This window comes from Acinonyx jubatus, chromosome C1 (assembly GCF_027475565.1).
Source record: "Acinonyx jubatus isolate Ajub_Pintada_27869175 chromosome C1, VMU_Ajub_asm_v1.0, whole genome shotgun sequence".
Lineage (NCBI taxonomy): Eukaryota > Metazoa > Chordata > Mammalia > Carnivora > Felidae > Acinonyx > Acinonyx jubatus.
This window is the reverse complement of record NC_069381.1, coordinates 25,746,916-25,763,935: the sequence shown is the minus strand read 5'-3', so window position 1 is coordinate 25,763,935 and position 17,020 is coordinate 25,746,916. Positions and strand designations below refer to the sequence as shown.

The following is a 17,020-nucleotide window of genomic DNA, read 5'->3' as shown; positions in this document are numbered from 1 at the left end:
AAAATAAGTATACAGCATATTGTCTTATTTTCTAAATGTACTATCTTATCTCCCCAAGAATATTATGGTCTGTCTCTTTTTTGGTTCCTTTTTACCTTTGTTTTGATCCATTTCTTTCTTGTTGGGGATTGCCTATTCCTATTAAGACTCAGGTCTTTTGGAAGCCTGGGTGGCTCAGTCGGTTAAGCGTCTGACTCCTGATTTTGGCTCAGGTCATGATCTCACAGTCATGAGATCAAGCCCTGCGTCAGGCTCTGTGATGGGCACAGAGACTGCTTAAGATTCTCTCTCTCCCCCTCTCTCTCTGTCCCTCCCCCACTTGTGCATGCTCTCATTAATTAAGTAAAACACTCAGGTCAGGTCGTTAAAAGTTGATTTGCAGCTTTTGTGATGGACATAATCATAGGATAATTTTTATTGGTGCCTTCAAGTGTTTTTGGGTCAGTTCAGCTTCTCCAGAGGATCTCCCAAACCCTTGCCTCTTGGCTAAAATCTAGGTGCTGGCATTAGGTGGGTATGTATATTTTGCTTAATCCCCATTTTAAATCTGGACTCTCAATTCCACAATCCTTATGCATGGCGTCCAAGTTTCCCCAGAGAAAATGCCTCCTGTCTGCTATACATGCTATCCATGGCCCCTCACTTTGTGTGGTCAAGATAGAACCTACCTTCTGCATCACATCCTCACTTTCAACCCTCTCCAGCCCACCTTTCACGGTGTCCAGTACCGGACTCCTACTGAGACCTTCAGGGCTCTGCAGAAGAAAATCGTTTGCTTCTTGTTGATCAGTGTCCTTCAGTGGGCATCTCAAGATGATCTTCCCCTGTTCCACTGAGGTATTTACTATTCCTCTATCCCATTTCTGCTTCCGTATATAGTGGATGGGATTGCTGGCTTCTCCTAGTTTCACTGAGAATGGAGTTCATATGGGTTTTCTTGTTCTTGCTATTTAGGGGGCGATTTCAAGAGAAGAGGGACAGAAACATCTTCACTCCACCATTGTAAAATCACATGTCTGCATTAAGTAGACATAAATCTATATTAAGTCTACATTCTCTTTTAATCCCCACAACTATTCACATAGCCATTCATAGAGCTGAGGTTTAGAGAAGTTAAATTCTCCGCCCAAGGTCAATGTCGGAAAGTGGCTTCGAACCCAGGTCTCACCAAAGGCAAATCAATGCTTTTTCTCTTACTCTCTTCTATCTCCAAACACCCTAAGATCAAGAGAGGGTGGTAAATGATGGTCCAACTTGTGGTTAATACCTGGAGATACAATGCCAAGAAGCCCTTCAGAAAAGGGGTCCTGAGTTTGTCAGAACTCCTTGGCAACTAGTGTCTTTCAGAGTCCATGGCAAATCTAGACTGTTAGCCAAAGGAAAAAATATATATACTAAAAATAGTGTCCAGCCTTGGGGAAAGGGGCTAATGAACTCAGAAGGAATCCAAGACTCAGGCCACAGGAAAGGGAGGGGGCCTAAGTCCTAAGAGAACTTAGAAGATAAATTGATTTCCAGGTTCCCAACAGGAAAGGCTAGTGAGGCTAATGGTGTCACCCTGTAAGGTCAAGAGCCATGCTCTTGTAAGCACGGGGCCAAGGCTGCCCCAAGACATTGGTGACTTCCAGACCCTGACCTGTCATCGCTGTCAGGACTGGGCTCAGCCAGGGTGGGGTTGAGCTTTCAGGTAACTAAGAAGATTGGTAATAGAGTAACTTATAACTGATACTGTTGGCCTGCCTCATACGTGCATAGCTCATTTTTTTTTTTTGACACAAGAGTAGGTCCCTAAATTAACTCTCTTTAATGTCATCTTGTTAGAGTTTTCTAAAGGATGATCCAGGGGTTCCATTTCACAGACCATCCCTGATCAGGGATGGCCCCCTGAACCACCATGGGGAAAATGATGGTGTGGCTTTTGTCAGGTCGAGGGGAACCGCTGCTTAGCGATGCCACCTGCCATGGGTATGGGGGAGTTTAGTATGTGTGCTATTGCCAGATGAGACCATCATCTCTTCCCAGAACTGTGTCCTCCACATGTGTGGTCAGGATGCTCTCAACACCCTTATTCAAGTCACTGATAAAAGCTGATCGAGACAGATCAAAGGGCAGTGCCATCAGGTTCAGCTTTGTCATTGGCCTGGGGCTTGGCATTGATAGACAATCTCTGGATATAGTCCGTCACACTTAGGATTATTTTTGGAATTGATTTCCAGATCAAATTTCCCCATCTTGTGTCCAAGAGAGACTTTTTCTGTAAAACAGCCACCTGAGCAGGGTGTCCTTCTTTTATGTCCACTCCTGAGATACATCAGTTGGGATGTTGAGAAGTGAGTGGGTCACCGAAGAGAAGAGTAAGCCCTTCAGTTTATGATCCCTGGGCTCCTGTATTTAGACAGCAGCACTTTGAGGACTCCGGCCTGTGGTTTCTTGTCATGTTCTGGGTGAACGCTGTGTCTCGTGCGTGGGAGAAATGAGCAGTGGAGAGAACACAGAACATCACAAAAATAAATAGGCACACTCCATTTCAAGCAGCTCTCACTTTTATCATAAAATACAAACGTTCTAAAATTAAGTGTCTTATTTCTATTTTACCAACAACAACAAAAACAAAAAATCACTCATGTCAGCTAAATACAGGTGCATAGATGGCTGAGCAGGTGAGTGTGAATATGAGGGAGGTGCATGTGTGGCGGGTGGTGTGTGTGAGGGGGGCTATGTGTGTGAGAGAGCTGGTCAACAGATGAGTCTGGTCTTGCTGTTTTCTGTCTATGACCTGGTCGGAGCCTTGGCTTCTTCAGCTTCATGCCACGCTGCTATTACAGAATCCAGAATTCCAGAGCCCTTAGCCCTGATCCAAGGGCTAAGGTAGGAGGGGGGAGAAGAGAAGACCATCTAAAAATTTATGCCATTCCCACTGGAGGAAAAATAGGGGCTATTCATCAAGGGCCCACCAGCCGTCGAGCCAAACCTGGAAGAGAGAGAATACAGTGTCATGATGAAACTCCTGATGTTAGCAGAGATATTAGAAAAAGTAATACATTAATTTTGTGGCTGTCAAGGACTGGGTAGATCAGGACAGGCTTGAAGGCTAAACGCGTTAGCATAAAAAAAAAAAAAGCTTTGGCTCTGGGAAAATAAAATATTAAAATGATCCAATTGGAGGGCAATAAAGAGCTTCTTCTGCCACTTCCTTAAGGCAAGGAGCCCCTGGCAGCCTGTAAGGGACTGCCTCTCTGGGGCCAGTGCTCCCCCAATCTCCAGGACCACACAGCAGGGAGCCTCTCCGGATCTGAGCACCCTACCTGTGGGCCTAAAGCCATTCTACCTGCCTTAGAGGACCCAGGTGTGTCCTTCAGGAATGCCACCACACCACGGAACTCAGGGCCACGTCCCAGTGGGAGACCCCGGAGTCTAGACCATCCCAGGGCTCTCTGACCCCTTATCAACACCAAACAAAATCAGGCTTTCCGTTTCAACACCAGTGCGAGGAATAAGCACTGAGACGTCACTGAGTGCCTGGGACTTCGCTTAGACCAGCAGGGAAGGAAAAGCCGAGAGTATTTGAGCCTCACCTTCCAAGCGCAGACCACTTTTTCTCCCCGGCACCACACTCCCGTTCATACTTCAAAAGAGAGTTCAGAAGCCATCTCCTCCGTGACCCCTTCCCTGACCTCTCCAGATGGAATCATTTACTCACACTTCTGGGATCCTACAGCAATTTTTTCACCCATCTGCTAGGATACTTGGAATGAATGGGAACGGAGATCAGTACAAATCGCAGCGGAACAAATGGCTAGATTTAGTCTAATCCAGGGATTCTCGGTCCCTTTTCAGCTGAGGGGACCGAGCTGTAATATGCATCTTACAGAAGACGTTCACGTTCACCACACCCTCCCATGAATTAATGAAAGGAGAAGAGGGAGGGGGTGGGGGAGGGAAGAAGGAATGGGAACAAGCCACCGCATTAATTTGTAATGCCTCAGCTGGTATCCAGATCTCTCGCTCACAGTGTCATGGGCAAGCAAGGCTTTGGGTTAGTTAGATTCCCCTTTCATTAAATAAATTCCAGGAGAGCAGGGACCTTATCTGGACTACTTGCCACTTTATGCCCAGGGCCCAGCCCACGACCTGGCACAAGGGAGATGCCTCATAAACAATTATGCTGGCTCTAACCCCCCCTAACCCCACCCTTTTTTCTCTCTTCCAAAAATCACATTGGAAAAGAAATGATGGAAAGTGATATTATAGGGATACACTGGATTCCACTCTGATTTACAAAAAAGATCATACATAGCCCGTACTTCAGCGTTTCATAATTACTGGTAACAAATTACTCAGGACACACCTCATATCGGATTGCCACGCCCCATGAATCTAGGCCATCCAGGTTGGGAACTTTCGATGGGTTCAATTGTCAAGGGCATGGTTTGGACAGGACGTTCATTAGAGAGCCAGGAGGAGAGGTAATCCCCATGGACTAGAGTGATCCAGGAGTGATTCCTGGAGGAAGAGGAGGAGCTTGAACTACCTTGCACATGGCCAATTGTCCTGGTTTGCCTGCAACAGTTTCTACACTGGCATTTCCAGTGTGATTATTCTTTGTGCTCCTTTTAACTCTCAAACTTATTGTTGTTTGGAAGATAAACCGTGTGGTTATCCTACCCCGATGAATGCATGCAAACTGATGTGGCAAAGGGAGGGGACCGCTCGGCTCCTCCTTCCCTGACAGCTACCTGCTCCTTCCTCTCCCTCTCCATATGGTTTAGTCTCTTGGTTCGCTTCTTTGCTCCTGACGCTACTTGTCTCCCGAACTACCCGGACTACACTCTCCCCCAGGGCCCCTGCATGCTTCCTGCCCAGCGCCGCCTCTCCTAGACCTGTTCCGCCCAGATGACTGGGAACCCCAGACACCAGGGCCCTGCCTGGCACTCCCTGCATCCTAGCCCACGTGCTCACATTGCTCTGTGATCCTTCCCTCTCCCCTCCAGGAAACACCTCCTCCCTGGCCTCCTATACTCCACCCTCACCTATTCCTTCACCCACCTCACTAACGTTCCCTCTTAGAGCCTCTGCTGCATCCTCCACAACTCCCCAACCTCCCTACCTGTAGGAGGCCTAGGGCTCAGTCCTTGGGCCTCATCTCCTCTCGATGCACACATACTCCCTGGGTGATCTCATCCCACCCCGTGCCTTTAAATATCATCTATATGCTAATGACTCCCGAATTTATATTGCCAACCCCAGCCTCTCCCTTGAGCCCCAAACCCACACATTCACCTGCCTGTCAACAGCCCCACTCATATGTGTAACGGGCCTCTCAAATTTTGCATATCCAAAACCAAACTGCATCGACAGACCCGTCTTTAAGAGTCATTTTGACCTTAGTATTTTGGCATTTCCACTTGTTCAAATCAAAAACTGAAGAATCATGCTTGGCTTCTCTCTTTCCCTCCTTCCACATCCTGCATCATCAAGTCCTGTCAATTCAACCAAGAAAATAAATACTCCAGATCTTTTCACTTATCTCCTTCCCACGGTCTCTGCCCTAGTCCACACCGCCAGCACCTCTTACTCCGACAGCTGTCAGGGCTCCTATCCTGCTCCCCTGCACCAGCTCTTGGCCCGTGGTCCAGGCTTCATACATTGGCCAACGTCCTCTTCTTTAGACGGAGAATTAGAATACGTCCTCCAAAGGTTAAAAGCGTTAATGGCTTCCCACTGCTCTTAAAACTCCTCACCATGCCCACCAGGCCCCATCTAGTTTGGCCCTGCATCCTCTCTGATTCCAATCCCACCCACTCCCTCTCCTACGCGCTATGCTCCAGGAACACTTCCTACCTCAGGGCCACTGCGCTTTGTATTTCTGCCCAGAGAGCTCATCACCTATATATAATCCCTCATTTCATTTAGATCTCTGCTCAGGAGACATCCCTTCATTCTCTCTCTCCTAACCTCTGGCCCCTGACACGTGAGCTGCTTGTTTATTTCGGAATTGTCTACTTCTTCCACTGGAATGAGAGAAGGAAAACCTTTGCCTTGTTCCCTCCAGGAACCACTGCCTAGGACAGTGCCAGGCACACACGAGGTCCTCAATAAACACCTTTTGAATGACCAAATCGCCCCTCTGGGGAGACCGGGGCCTGCCCCCACCTTGCCTCACTTTTCCCATCTCCCTGTCCTGAGCACGAATGTTAGTTGAAGATTTGGTGGGTGGGAATGAGCGGCCGTGTGCTGTCATCTTAAAACAACAAACATAACTTTATGGCTGACCAGCAGGTAAAATGTGTGTGGAATTTTCGGCTAAAATGTTGAGTTTGTGTTGGCTGCTTGGGGTTAAATCCTTCTCATCTGCCGTTTGGGGCACTTCGGACGAGAAGCGTGAGGAGCCCTGATAAGCAATGGAAGCCCCTTCAGCAGGCCTGTTACAAAGTCAACAGGATGTTGGAGAGATTAGCCTGGGAAGGAGCTCAGGGTGCAGGAAGTGGGGGGAGAAAGCTGTAAGAAGATTGCCTGGCCGTGTCCTGTTGTAAACCAAGCAAACAGGTAAAGGCAGGTGTGTTATGCTCCACTACCTGCCACCTGCTATAGACAGTGCATCGTCATCCACTACAGCTCTGCAGCTACGTTTCTGCAGCCAGACTGTGGGGCCCAGCCCCCCGATGGGCCTACAGAAGGGGCCCGGCAGGCCCCAGACCGGCCTCACCTCCACACCGGACCGGTCCGTGACCCACATAGCATCCTGACAGGCACAGGGCCCCTCCCTCCCGTCAACCATGGAACGTACGTACCGAGAACACACCAGCGAGGCCCGGAGCACTCGCCTCCCCTCCCTGGCAGCTTTCTGGGTACCAGGTGGACTCCCAGTGCGAGTTGAGGACTCACCCGTACGCCTGGGGGACGAGGTACTGCGGCCCATCTCCTGCCATGGGGGAAGGGTCTTGGGGATTGGCGGAGAGCTTTGGAGGTGTCCTCTGAGGGTATGGATAGCTGGGCTGCACAAAGGGGATGTAGCCCAGCAGGGGGGTGTAGGAAGAGCGGAAAATCTGCTGTCCCATCTGCTGTGGATTGTACGGTGTCACCTGCAGGTCAGAGATGAGAGAGGGGCTGGGTCCCGCAGAGCCCACTGCTTCCAAACCTCACGGTTCCCAGCTCTAACCCCAACCCTAATCCCAGGCGCCACCCCCCCTCCCCCCAGCCCCTTGCCCCTCACTCATTGTGGGTATACAGAAGGCAATGTGTTGGAACGGCAAAAGCACAGGGCTCAGCTGCTGTGTCTGACTGGCAAGGTACTTAATTTATCTGAGCCTCAGTTTCCTCGTCTGTAGAATGGGCAAACACTCCCCTCCCACAACGGACTCCCCTGAGTCCGCTGATATAAGTGAAGAGACTGGCACGTAATAAATAGTACATAAATTTTATTCCCATTCTCTGCCCCACCTCCCTACCTGTTCCTCTGTCAAGAACCATCCCCAAACCCCTTGTCTCTTACTTTTACTGTCAAAAAAAAGCTGTTGAGATTTATATGTCCCTGGCCTCTACCTCAGGATCTCAACTGATTCCCAATGCAAGACAGCCCTGTCCCGTGGAAATGCCCATGACAGGTGATGGAGATGTCCTGTGTCTGCACTGCCCAGTATGGTAGCCGCCGGCCCCATGTGGCTATTGACTGACTACTTGAAATGTGACTGCTGTGAATGAGGAACTGAATTTTAAACTTTACTTAATTTTAATTGACTTAAGTTTAAATAGCCACATGTGGCTAGCGGTTACAGTACTGCACAGTGTGAGTCTGGGAGAAAGGGCACAAAAAGGCAGTGGGATTTAGCTCACACTCTGGAGAAAATTAGGAACTCAGTGGGGTTTCAGACACTACCTGGATCCGACTCCCACCAACGGACACGCCAGGGACCCTATCTGTCTTATCTACTGATATCTTCTCAGCCTTAAGACAATGCCTGGCACACAGAAACTGCTCAATAAACATATAGTAAATGAATGAGTGCAAGAGAGAAAGAGAGAGGAAGAGGAGGGAGGAAAAAAGAGGCCACTAAGTGTCTGCTTGAACACCTAAAGTGATGGGGATCTCATTACATGTTAAGCACTACGTTCTACTACTGACAGCTCCAAACGTCAGAAAACTCTCTCTTGGACAGCCATCCTCCTGTGTGCCGAAGGGAAAATTGGGGAAACTTCTGGGCTTCCTCTTTGAAAGCAAGAGTCTGGGGTCCAAGCTGCTCAGGGATTCAGCACACAGACAACCCTCTCTCCAACACTGCACATCCTTATCTCATTAAAAAAAACAAAAAACAAAAAAACTCACAAAGGCTAGGGTTTATTGAGTGCTTAGGGCATGCCCAGCCCTTCATACAGATTCTCTCACTCAAACTCCAAACAGCCCTGGGAGGCAGGACCATTACTATTCCCACTGTAGGAATGAAGAAATGGGGTTCAGAGAAGTTAAGACCTTGCGTAGTAAAGTGCTTCAAGGTGTCAGAGTTGTAGTGGGAAGCCCCAAGGCACACCGCTGTACCGCACCTCCACGCATGCTCCCTCTGGAGGCTGGAGGTATGCTCCTCCATCCTGGCCCTCCCCATGTCTCCCCCAGAGGATACACAGGACTGGGTGATGCTGGACATGGGCACCAAAACCCGAAGATGACAAGCTGAAAGTCAGAAAGGGTCAAGGGCTCAAAGAGAGAACCCAGGAAGACACCTCCCAGGACAGACACCTGCAAGAAAATGGCAGAAAATCCCCCTGGTTTTCTTGGGGGTGGGGGTGGTGGGTGGAGTCCCGGACCTGGGAGGGAACTGACATGAGAGAGGAGACGGGGGTCCTACAGCTGATACAAACTTTCTTTAGAAAGGTACTCTAACTACATGTAACAGCTAAACACCATACAACGGCCATGTATGCCGTTCTGGAACCATCTCCAGGATACTCTCTGCTGACGAAACTAATGTTAGAACAGTGTGCCCAGAAAGCGGCATTTGTACAAAATGTTTGTATAAATAGATACCACTGGAAAGATGCTTGAGGAACCAGCAACAGTGACTCTGACATTTTTAAAAATTTTGTACCATGTTCTTATATTACTTTTTCAGATGCACACACGCCCAGAAGGTCACCTCAGTGCGAACTCTTTGGAGCTAGGTGGGGGCTAGGTGGTTGGTATCACTGTTTGTGGGGTGGGGGTGACTGACTGAGATTCTGTGAGCCGGACTGTCTCCTCTCTGTTCTTCTTCAGGATGCAGATTCCCTACTGCTAGAGAAACAGTTCTGGCCCAGCTAATAAAGTAGGCTCTACCTATGGGCCCTTCTCTACCCTCTGGAACATTCCAACATACTTCAGGTCAGGGGGGCAGTTTGCAGAGAAAGGGTGGGGCTCCCTGGGGGGAGAAAGGAGAGCCAAGGAGTGTAAGTCTGAGTGTGTGTGTGTCAGGGGGTGGGGGGTCTGTCCACCTGTGTGTGAGGGGCCAAGACCAGCCTGGGGATGAAGAGCAGTATTAGCTTCTCTCCTCACACCCCCGTTGCTGCCCCAAGACTCTCAGTCTCTCTGACTTGTGTGTGCAGCCCGGGGGCGTGCATATGACTATATCTTCATGTGTGTCTCTGTGTGTTTGCATTTGTCTCTGCTTTATTTTGATACTGTGTTTTTGTGTATCTGTGTCCAAGAGGCAGTAAACCATGGTCATTGGCGGCATGGACTCTGAAGCTGAGCTGCCCAAGGTCAAACTCCCAATTTTGCCATCGTGTGATTTTTAAGCACATAACCGCTACCCACGGAAGCAGGGGTGCCAGATTTAGCAAACAAACAAACAAAAAGATATCCAGTTAAATCTGAATTGCAGATGAACAGCAAATAATTTTTTAATATCGGTGTGGCCCATGCAATATTTGGAGCTAACTTATACTAAAACTCTACCCACCGTCTATCTGAAATTTAACTGGGTGTCTCGTATTTTAACTGACAAACTGACATGGAAGGGTGTGAGTCCCCAGCCCCACTGATGCTGGGCAAACCCATGTGATTTTCCTTGGCCAGTGGAAAGCGGGTAGGCGCACATCCCATGTGCTGGCTCTACGCCGAGGCGCTCGGAAGCATCACGTGTTTCCGCTCACCCCTCTGGCACTCCGGTCATCCACGTGGCAGGAGCCAAAGCTACTATGTCTTGGTCTCAAAAGGAGGTCACATGAAACAGGCTTGAACCCAACCCCAGCCCAGCTCAACCAACTCAGAGGCCTATGAGTGAAAAATAAGTATTTATTGTTGAAAGCCTCTCAGGTATTGAGGCCATCTGTTGCCACAGGAAAAGCTAACTAGTATGTTAACTTTGTGACCTTGCGCAAGTTATTTAATCTCTCTGTGCCTCAGTGTCCTCATCTTTAATCTATTTCATAGGGCGGTTGTGAAGTTCATGCAGGTAAAGCCCTTATCTTTTTCTCTCTCTCTCTTTTAAAGTTTATTTATTTTTGAGAGAGAGCTAGCATGCTTGCGTGAGCCGCTGGGGGTGGGGGTAGAGAGAGAAGGGCACAGGGGATCCAAAGCGGGCTCCGTGCTGACAGTAGAGCCCGATGTGGGGCTAGAACTCATGAATTGTGAGATCATGACCTGAGCCGCAGTCGGATGCCCAACCGACTGAACCACCCAGGCGCCCTGCCCTTAGTTTATGCAGGTTAAGCCTGTAGAGAACGGCTGGCACACTGTGAGGGCTCTGCAGGTGCCAGCTCTTATCACCAAGGGACACTGGTTTGTCTCCACATGCACACTGGCCTCTGTGCCTGTTCTCTGGGGCTAAGGGCGGTCCGGGAAATATATGGCCAGTGCCCAGCTGGATAAAGACGAGGCAGCAGATGTCCTTCTGACTTGAAGGCCTTTGTGGAGCTGGGACAGAGGTGGGCAGGTTGTCTACTCACCTGTCGGGAATAACAGCCCAGCTGGGGGTGCGGGGCCTGCTGATAGGGCATCCTGGCTGCACGCTGTGGATACAGGCCCTGCAGAGAGAAGGGGGAGGCTTAGCAGTGTGGAGAAAAGGGCTCCCAGCCAGCCAGAGAGCGGTAGCCGCTCAGCCCAAAGACCAGCTCGTGTGCCTGGATCGCCAGCCTGCTCGAGTCCGTCCCACCACACTGCCGGCCAGACCCACCCGCCAGTTAGTCCTGTCCAGCCATCAGGCCAAACAAGCACGACTCACCCCACACAGGAAGCCCCTTCTTGGGCAGGATTCATAGCCCTTGGGGTGAGTATTTAAGGTAAGACCTTGAGGAACATGATTGCCTCTTGAATCCCAGATCTGCCCCTTGGTGGCTGTGTGACTTTGGGAAAATCACTTCACTTCTCTGAGCCTCTTTTCCCTTGTCTACAAAATTATATGTGTTTGGACCTGGAAAGCCTGTGAAAGTAGCTACATTATTTTTTTTGCTATTTCACCCTTTGTCCTTTCCCCAAACCCCATTCCTGCCCCAAGACAGGAGGTATCGAGGTACATCTGTGTGTATGTGTGTGTCAGTTTGCATCTGTGTTTATTTAAACACATCAACACGTGTGCTTCCCTTTGTGTCTGCAGCTGCGTGTTTCGGGTGCATTAGTTTGGGTCCCTGCAGCTGTGTGTCTATGTGCCACTTGTACACCTGAGTCTGTACCTTATGATGAGGATTGGCCCGAAGATCAATGAGCTAGTGCATCTAAAGGGCTTAGAACAGTGCCCACCCAGCACATAGTGAGGATTCTGCAAATGTTAGGGATTTTTAGAATTTCTCACTGCTCCCCACCCCTTGGAGAAGCTGTCTGGCAGTTCAGCCTGATGGAAAGTGGAATCTTTATTCCGAACTCTGTCTGGGGTGGCCTCAGGCATCCACGTACACACACACACACACACACACACACACACACACACACACACAGAATGTGCTTCTGTGGGTGGCGTCAGATCATGGCCCCTCTAATCTCAGACTGCCTCTACCTGCCAATTCAGAGTCATCTCCTCAGATGCTGCTCAAAGCACCCCTCAGGCCAGTATGTCTTTCCCAAAGATTCCAAACCCTGAGATGTTGCCTTCATTCTGGGCTCAGCTTGTGGCAACTATCAAAGTGTTGGTGGCTGACACTGTACCCTTGATGACTTCCTCAGAGCCCATGAGCTCCTCATCAAAGGCTCCAGAATTCCTGACATGGGACCTTATCTTCCAGGTCCCCAAGTTTACACATCCTCTAAGAACCTCTCCTTGGTCTCTGCTCCCAACCAACTGACACAGACTGTGGTCAGGCCCTTCCCGCCTCCACCAGCCCCTTCACCTGCATCCCAGACCCTGCGGCCAGGGCAACCCCTTCACCACCATGACCACAGCCTAGTCTCTGTGACCCCGGCCGTGTCCTGACCCTGGACAGAGAAGTCGGACAGATGGGGCTGTTCCAGCCGGCAGCCAGCTCCGAGGCCATGTTCTGTGTGTCCGTCTCCCTCCCCATCAGCCTCGGCTCTGTTATACACAGCAGACTCCCCCAGGCCACCATCCCCTCCACATCGGCCTGGGCCGGGCTACCCCTCGGGCCTGTGCAAGACAAACAGCCACCTCCCTGCTCCATCCTGGACGGATTTTCAAGAGACAGGGCCACATGTATCAGCATGAGCAACACACTATCTGACTTTAAGGATGTTGCTAGTTGTTCAACTTGCAATTCTGGAAAATCAAAAGCAAGGTAAATAAACACTCATTCTTCTTTGCTTGAGGTCATGGCCTCTTTCCACTCTCCCTCCTTAACTGGGAGCAGCATTCCTTTATGCCAAGGAGCCCAGGGCACTCTGGAGTTCCTTGGTGCTGTGGACTTAGTCTTTCATGGCTCTGCATCGCTCCGCATCGCTCCACAGTAGGGTTCTGAGCAAATTGGCTTTGGGACCTCATCTTTATTCCTAACGCCAAGCAGGAAAAGAGACTAGGATAGACCATTCCCTGTGTCTCCTCCAGGTCTTTGGAGTTCCCTGACCCTGTTTCCTAGGAAGACCAGGGCTGAATAATAATAAAAACCAACATCTGTATCACACTTTAGATTTTTCAAAGCTCTTTCTCACCCATGAACTCAGTTAACCTTACAAGCGAGTCAAGCCTATGCTGCTGCTGTGGCTGCTGCTTATTATCATGAGCCCATTTCACAAGTGAGGAAACCAGGGCTCAGAGCATTTAGCTAACTTTAACTTGCCCAAGGCCACACAGCTCGAAGGCAGTAGATTCCTTTAAACCCGAGTCTGCCGATTCCAAAACCTGCCTTCTTTTTATTAAATCAGGCCCCTTGACGAGCTGTCTTGAAGCTGGATGGCATTATGAAATCACGAGGAGCTGGAAGAAGGTAAACTGCACTGTTCCCCATCACTACCTGGGAGGGTGAGCGTCTCCAGCCGAGGCCAGGAAGCCGTGGAAGCAGCCCTGCCCTGCAAACACTGGCATCTCTGAAAACAAAGGGTCTCTGTGCTCAGGTACGTTCAAATCTCACTCCCTCCAAAAAGTCAGGTCAGAAGCGGGTGTCATAGCAAGGAGCTGCTATCTCCTGTTTATAAAGCAAGCCATCATGAATCAGCTTTATATGCCGAGCTGTGAGTGCACTTAGAGTGGATCGGTTTACATTGCATAAAAGTATGCAACTGCTTCTTTCAGAGGTGGGGTGTGCACACAGGGCTGTTCTTTGATTTGTTCCTGACGTGTGCTGGACTGTGAGCTTGTCTGTCATCTTCGAATGCCCTCGCCTGGCCAATGCTTGGCCTCTAGTCAGTGTCGAGCAAAGGTTTTTGAATTACTTAAATGAATGAGTAAACACATAAATAAAAATAAACATATCGGTGAGTCGGTGAATAAATGCCTGAAGAGTAAACAAGCAAACACAAACGTGCAAGGGTGAAGAGTACTGGAGAAGGGGTCGGTGAGTGGAGGAGGGCATGTGGGTACTTCTCTCAAGACTGATGTAAGGAGGATCCAGATATGGGACCCGAGTGTGAGGCTCTCTGTCCTGCAGGAGGAGAGGGCGGGCCCTTGTCCTCTTTAGCAAACAAACAAACAAAAAAGGCTTGAAAGCAAAACATCAAAGGGAAAGAAAGCTTAGCTTCTGTTTAAGATTCTGGGGCTAAGGCTGGTGCACCGGCCCAGAGAGGCTTTATATGGGGCAGAGAAGATCTGCCTTCTGCTCAGGGGACATCTAAGCCATAAGGCTTGCTGCTCTGCTATAAAAGAGGGAATGACACAGGGAGCCAAGGAGAAGTGGAAGGGGAAGGGACACAGAGAGAGGACAAGATGACTTTCCGGTGTCTTGTTTTCTCTATTTGCTCTCTCCATGCTTTGCTGGGCCAGGCTGGGGCAGCAGGTTCCCAAGGACCTGACTGTTACAAGTTGGCATGTCCCTCCGGTACACCCACATGCTGCTCTGGAGAGGTGCTGGGGCGGGGGCCAAAAGACTAAGTAATCCTAGACATTGAGCGCCTTTACTGGAGAAGCTGAGCACTACCTAAAGGGACTATTTAAGCTACTGAATTGAACTCAAGTTTAAACCAGAGTGGACATTGATTTGATTTTTTTCTTCCTTCTGCCCAGTGGGCAGCAACTCTTAAGGGAAATTGACTTAAATAGACAAACTAAAGAAACTACATTTTCCTGCATAAGTAAGTTCTGTGAGTAAAATTTCCAATCCTGCTACATGTGTTTCTGGTCACTAATTCCCTTTAGGTTATTAGGCTATGAACCCAAGACTGAAAATGTGTATGCCAGGCCACCTTCACTGGTACAAGCTAAGACCACTCAGATGTCGTTGAAATAAGGTGGCTGTACAATTTGGTGTCCACACCAGGGCACTTGAGAGTGAAAGGGCATGCTTTTAATAATTATGCCGGGACAAAAGTCCTAAACCCGGACTGTCCTGAGTACTCTACAGGACACATACCATCCAGGTAACAAGGAAGCACTAGCAGGTGTGTGGGAAGCTGGGACCACACCATCATCCTATGCTGGGAGTCTAAGCACTTAAATGGCCAAAACTAGCAAAGCAGATCTGGAATACACGGCATAGAGTGAACTGGAATTCAGACAATGGAAAATTTAGAAGTGTGTGTGTGTGTGTGTGTGTGTGTGTGTGTGTGTGTGTATACACCACACAGTTGGTCTGACGTGGCTGCAATGAAGAGAATAACAAGTCTAAAGCCTCTTTGTGAATCAGGCTCCCCATAAGCCACAGCTTCTCCATGGCTGGAAGCTGGACAGCCAGACCCACTCACTCACCTGATACTGTGGGAAGGTGGAGTGATTTGTGAACACGGGCGGAGGTGGATAGTTGAGGTTGAGCCACAGTGGCTGGTTCAAGGTTGCTGAGGTCCAGGCCGTGGCAAAGCGTGGGGTGAATACATTCCCTGTGTACTTGAGGTTGTTCTTGTCGGCCACCGTCACAGGTGGGTTAACTGCAAGTCACGGGAGAGGTAGAGTATTTCAGGGATTGGAGAAGAAAGAGGCCAGGACACCCTCAGCACCGTGACTACCCCAGGATTAACGCTCTCAGATGTCAGGTCTTTTAAGCTCCAAGACTCGGGTTCTTCAAAGTTTGGGTGACTTTCCAACTACAGAAAAACATCGTTAGCACACACCTGGCCAATTTGGAAGAAGTGAGAATCCCAGCATGGTCTGGCTTAGAGCTCTTTCTCCATCATTCACTAGTAAAGGAGATGGTTTAGCAAGAAAAAACAATAACCCAGGTTGCTATGGCTATATTTCACCTAGGTACAAAACCAAATTCTTTCAAGTGCTTTACAAAAATCCAGTTTTATACCAACAATTGCTATGTCGTTGGAATTCATTCTTACCAAGTTATTAAAGCAGTCCCCTGGGACATGTACTTGGCAACACCGAGAACCTTATATAGGTTATTGTACCTATATTGGAATCACTTTTTAAAAATCTCAAACATTATTTAACTAATATGGTACGACCCCAAGTTAGTCTGAATGAATGAGATTTGGTTGAGTTGTTCTGGGATATGAATCCTAGGTTCTCTCCCTCTATAATACGTCCTGTGAGCTTATCACAGAGTCAGAGCTGGGACCTCAGTTTCCCCTTATGGGCATCCTTTTTTGGGAAAGGAGTTCTGACTGAAACAGTTGTAAGGAGAGAAAGCAGGGACACGAATAATCTCAATGTAGAAATAATAGGAAGCATGGATTTTTCTTGGGCTTGAGCAACTTGAGGGGATATGAGGCACCCTGGCTCCGAGTTGTATTCAAATTGACCACTAATGATGCCCATGGGACCCTGAAAGCCACCTGTATTTCCCTAGTAGTTGTATTCCTGATAAGGGACGTAGGAGAAAGTCATTTCCCCATTTTATGAGTTTAGAAACTGACACCCAGAGAAAGACAGTGACTCAAAGGCAGCCATTTGGCGGCAGAGTTTCTGGATTCCCTTCCTCTACAGATGCTCCCCTGGGCACGCTCAACTCACGTTTCAGCTCCAGCCCGTCCACCTCCATTTTGCTGCGAAGCTTCAGCTGCCCGCTGGAGTTTTTGGTGGCCCCAAGAAACTCATAGAGCAGGTTCTTCTCGGCTGGCCATACAGACTTCGTGGATGGCAGGGCCATGGACATGGAGCCTATTGGGTCACTGCAACTCTCCTCACCACCGGTGTCCTTCCGGCTCTGGGGCCACTGACTGAGAAAGAGGCTCTCTCGACCCTTGGTTGGATCCTTGGTGCTAGGGTTCCATTCTACAGCAGGAGAGAAACTGGGTCAATGGCTCTGGAAGGCCAAGTGCTGGATGCTGGGAGAACCCTCTTGTGGACAAAGTGACAGGTCCTCCCTAGCACACACGTGGGACTCAAAGCACTCTGGGGCCTCTCTGCCAGCCCAACCCAGTCCTACTCTTCTCCCTGGAGCCTTTGTGGACCCTTGCCCATTCCAATCTTCCCCTCTCATGCATGCATACATGGATCCATCCACCCTCCATTTGTACCTTCCTCCCTTCCATCCATCCATTCTCCCTTTCTTCCATCCAAACTTCCTTCTT

General features: G+C 49.2%; 1 protein-coding gene across 3 annotated transcripts in view; it reads right to left on the bottom strand.

Annotated features, from left to right (window-relative positions):
* Positions 1-2,525: 2,525 nt before the first annotated feature.
* Positions 2,526-17,020, bottom strand: part of CC1H1orf94 (chromosome C1 C1orf94 homolog) — a 37,234-nt gene continuing 22,739 nt past the window's right edge. Inside the window, exons 3-7 of one of the 3 annotated variants that reach the window (XM_015070284.3) lie at positions 16,461-16,721; positions 15,252-15,427; positions 10,918-10,995; positions 6,886-7,082; positions 2,526-2,971 (exon numbers count right to left, since the gene is read on the bottom strand). In XM_015070284.3, coding sequence (XP_014925770.2) covers positions 2,896-2,971; positions 6,886-7,082; positions 10,918-10,995; positions 15,252-15,427; positions 16,461-16,721 — 788 coding nt within the window. In that variant the 3' untranslated portion in view covers positions 2,526-2,895. Of the gene's footprint in view, positions 2,972-6,885; positions 7,083-10,917; positions 10,996-13,303; positions 13,439-15,251; positions 15,428-16,460; positions 16,722-17,020 lie in introns of those variants that run through there. The other 2 variants (XM_027059734.2, XM_053211080.1) reach the window with 2 other exon arrangements.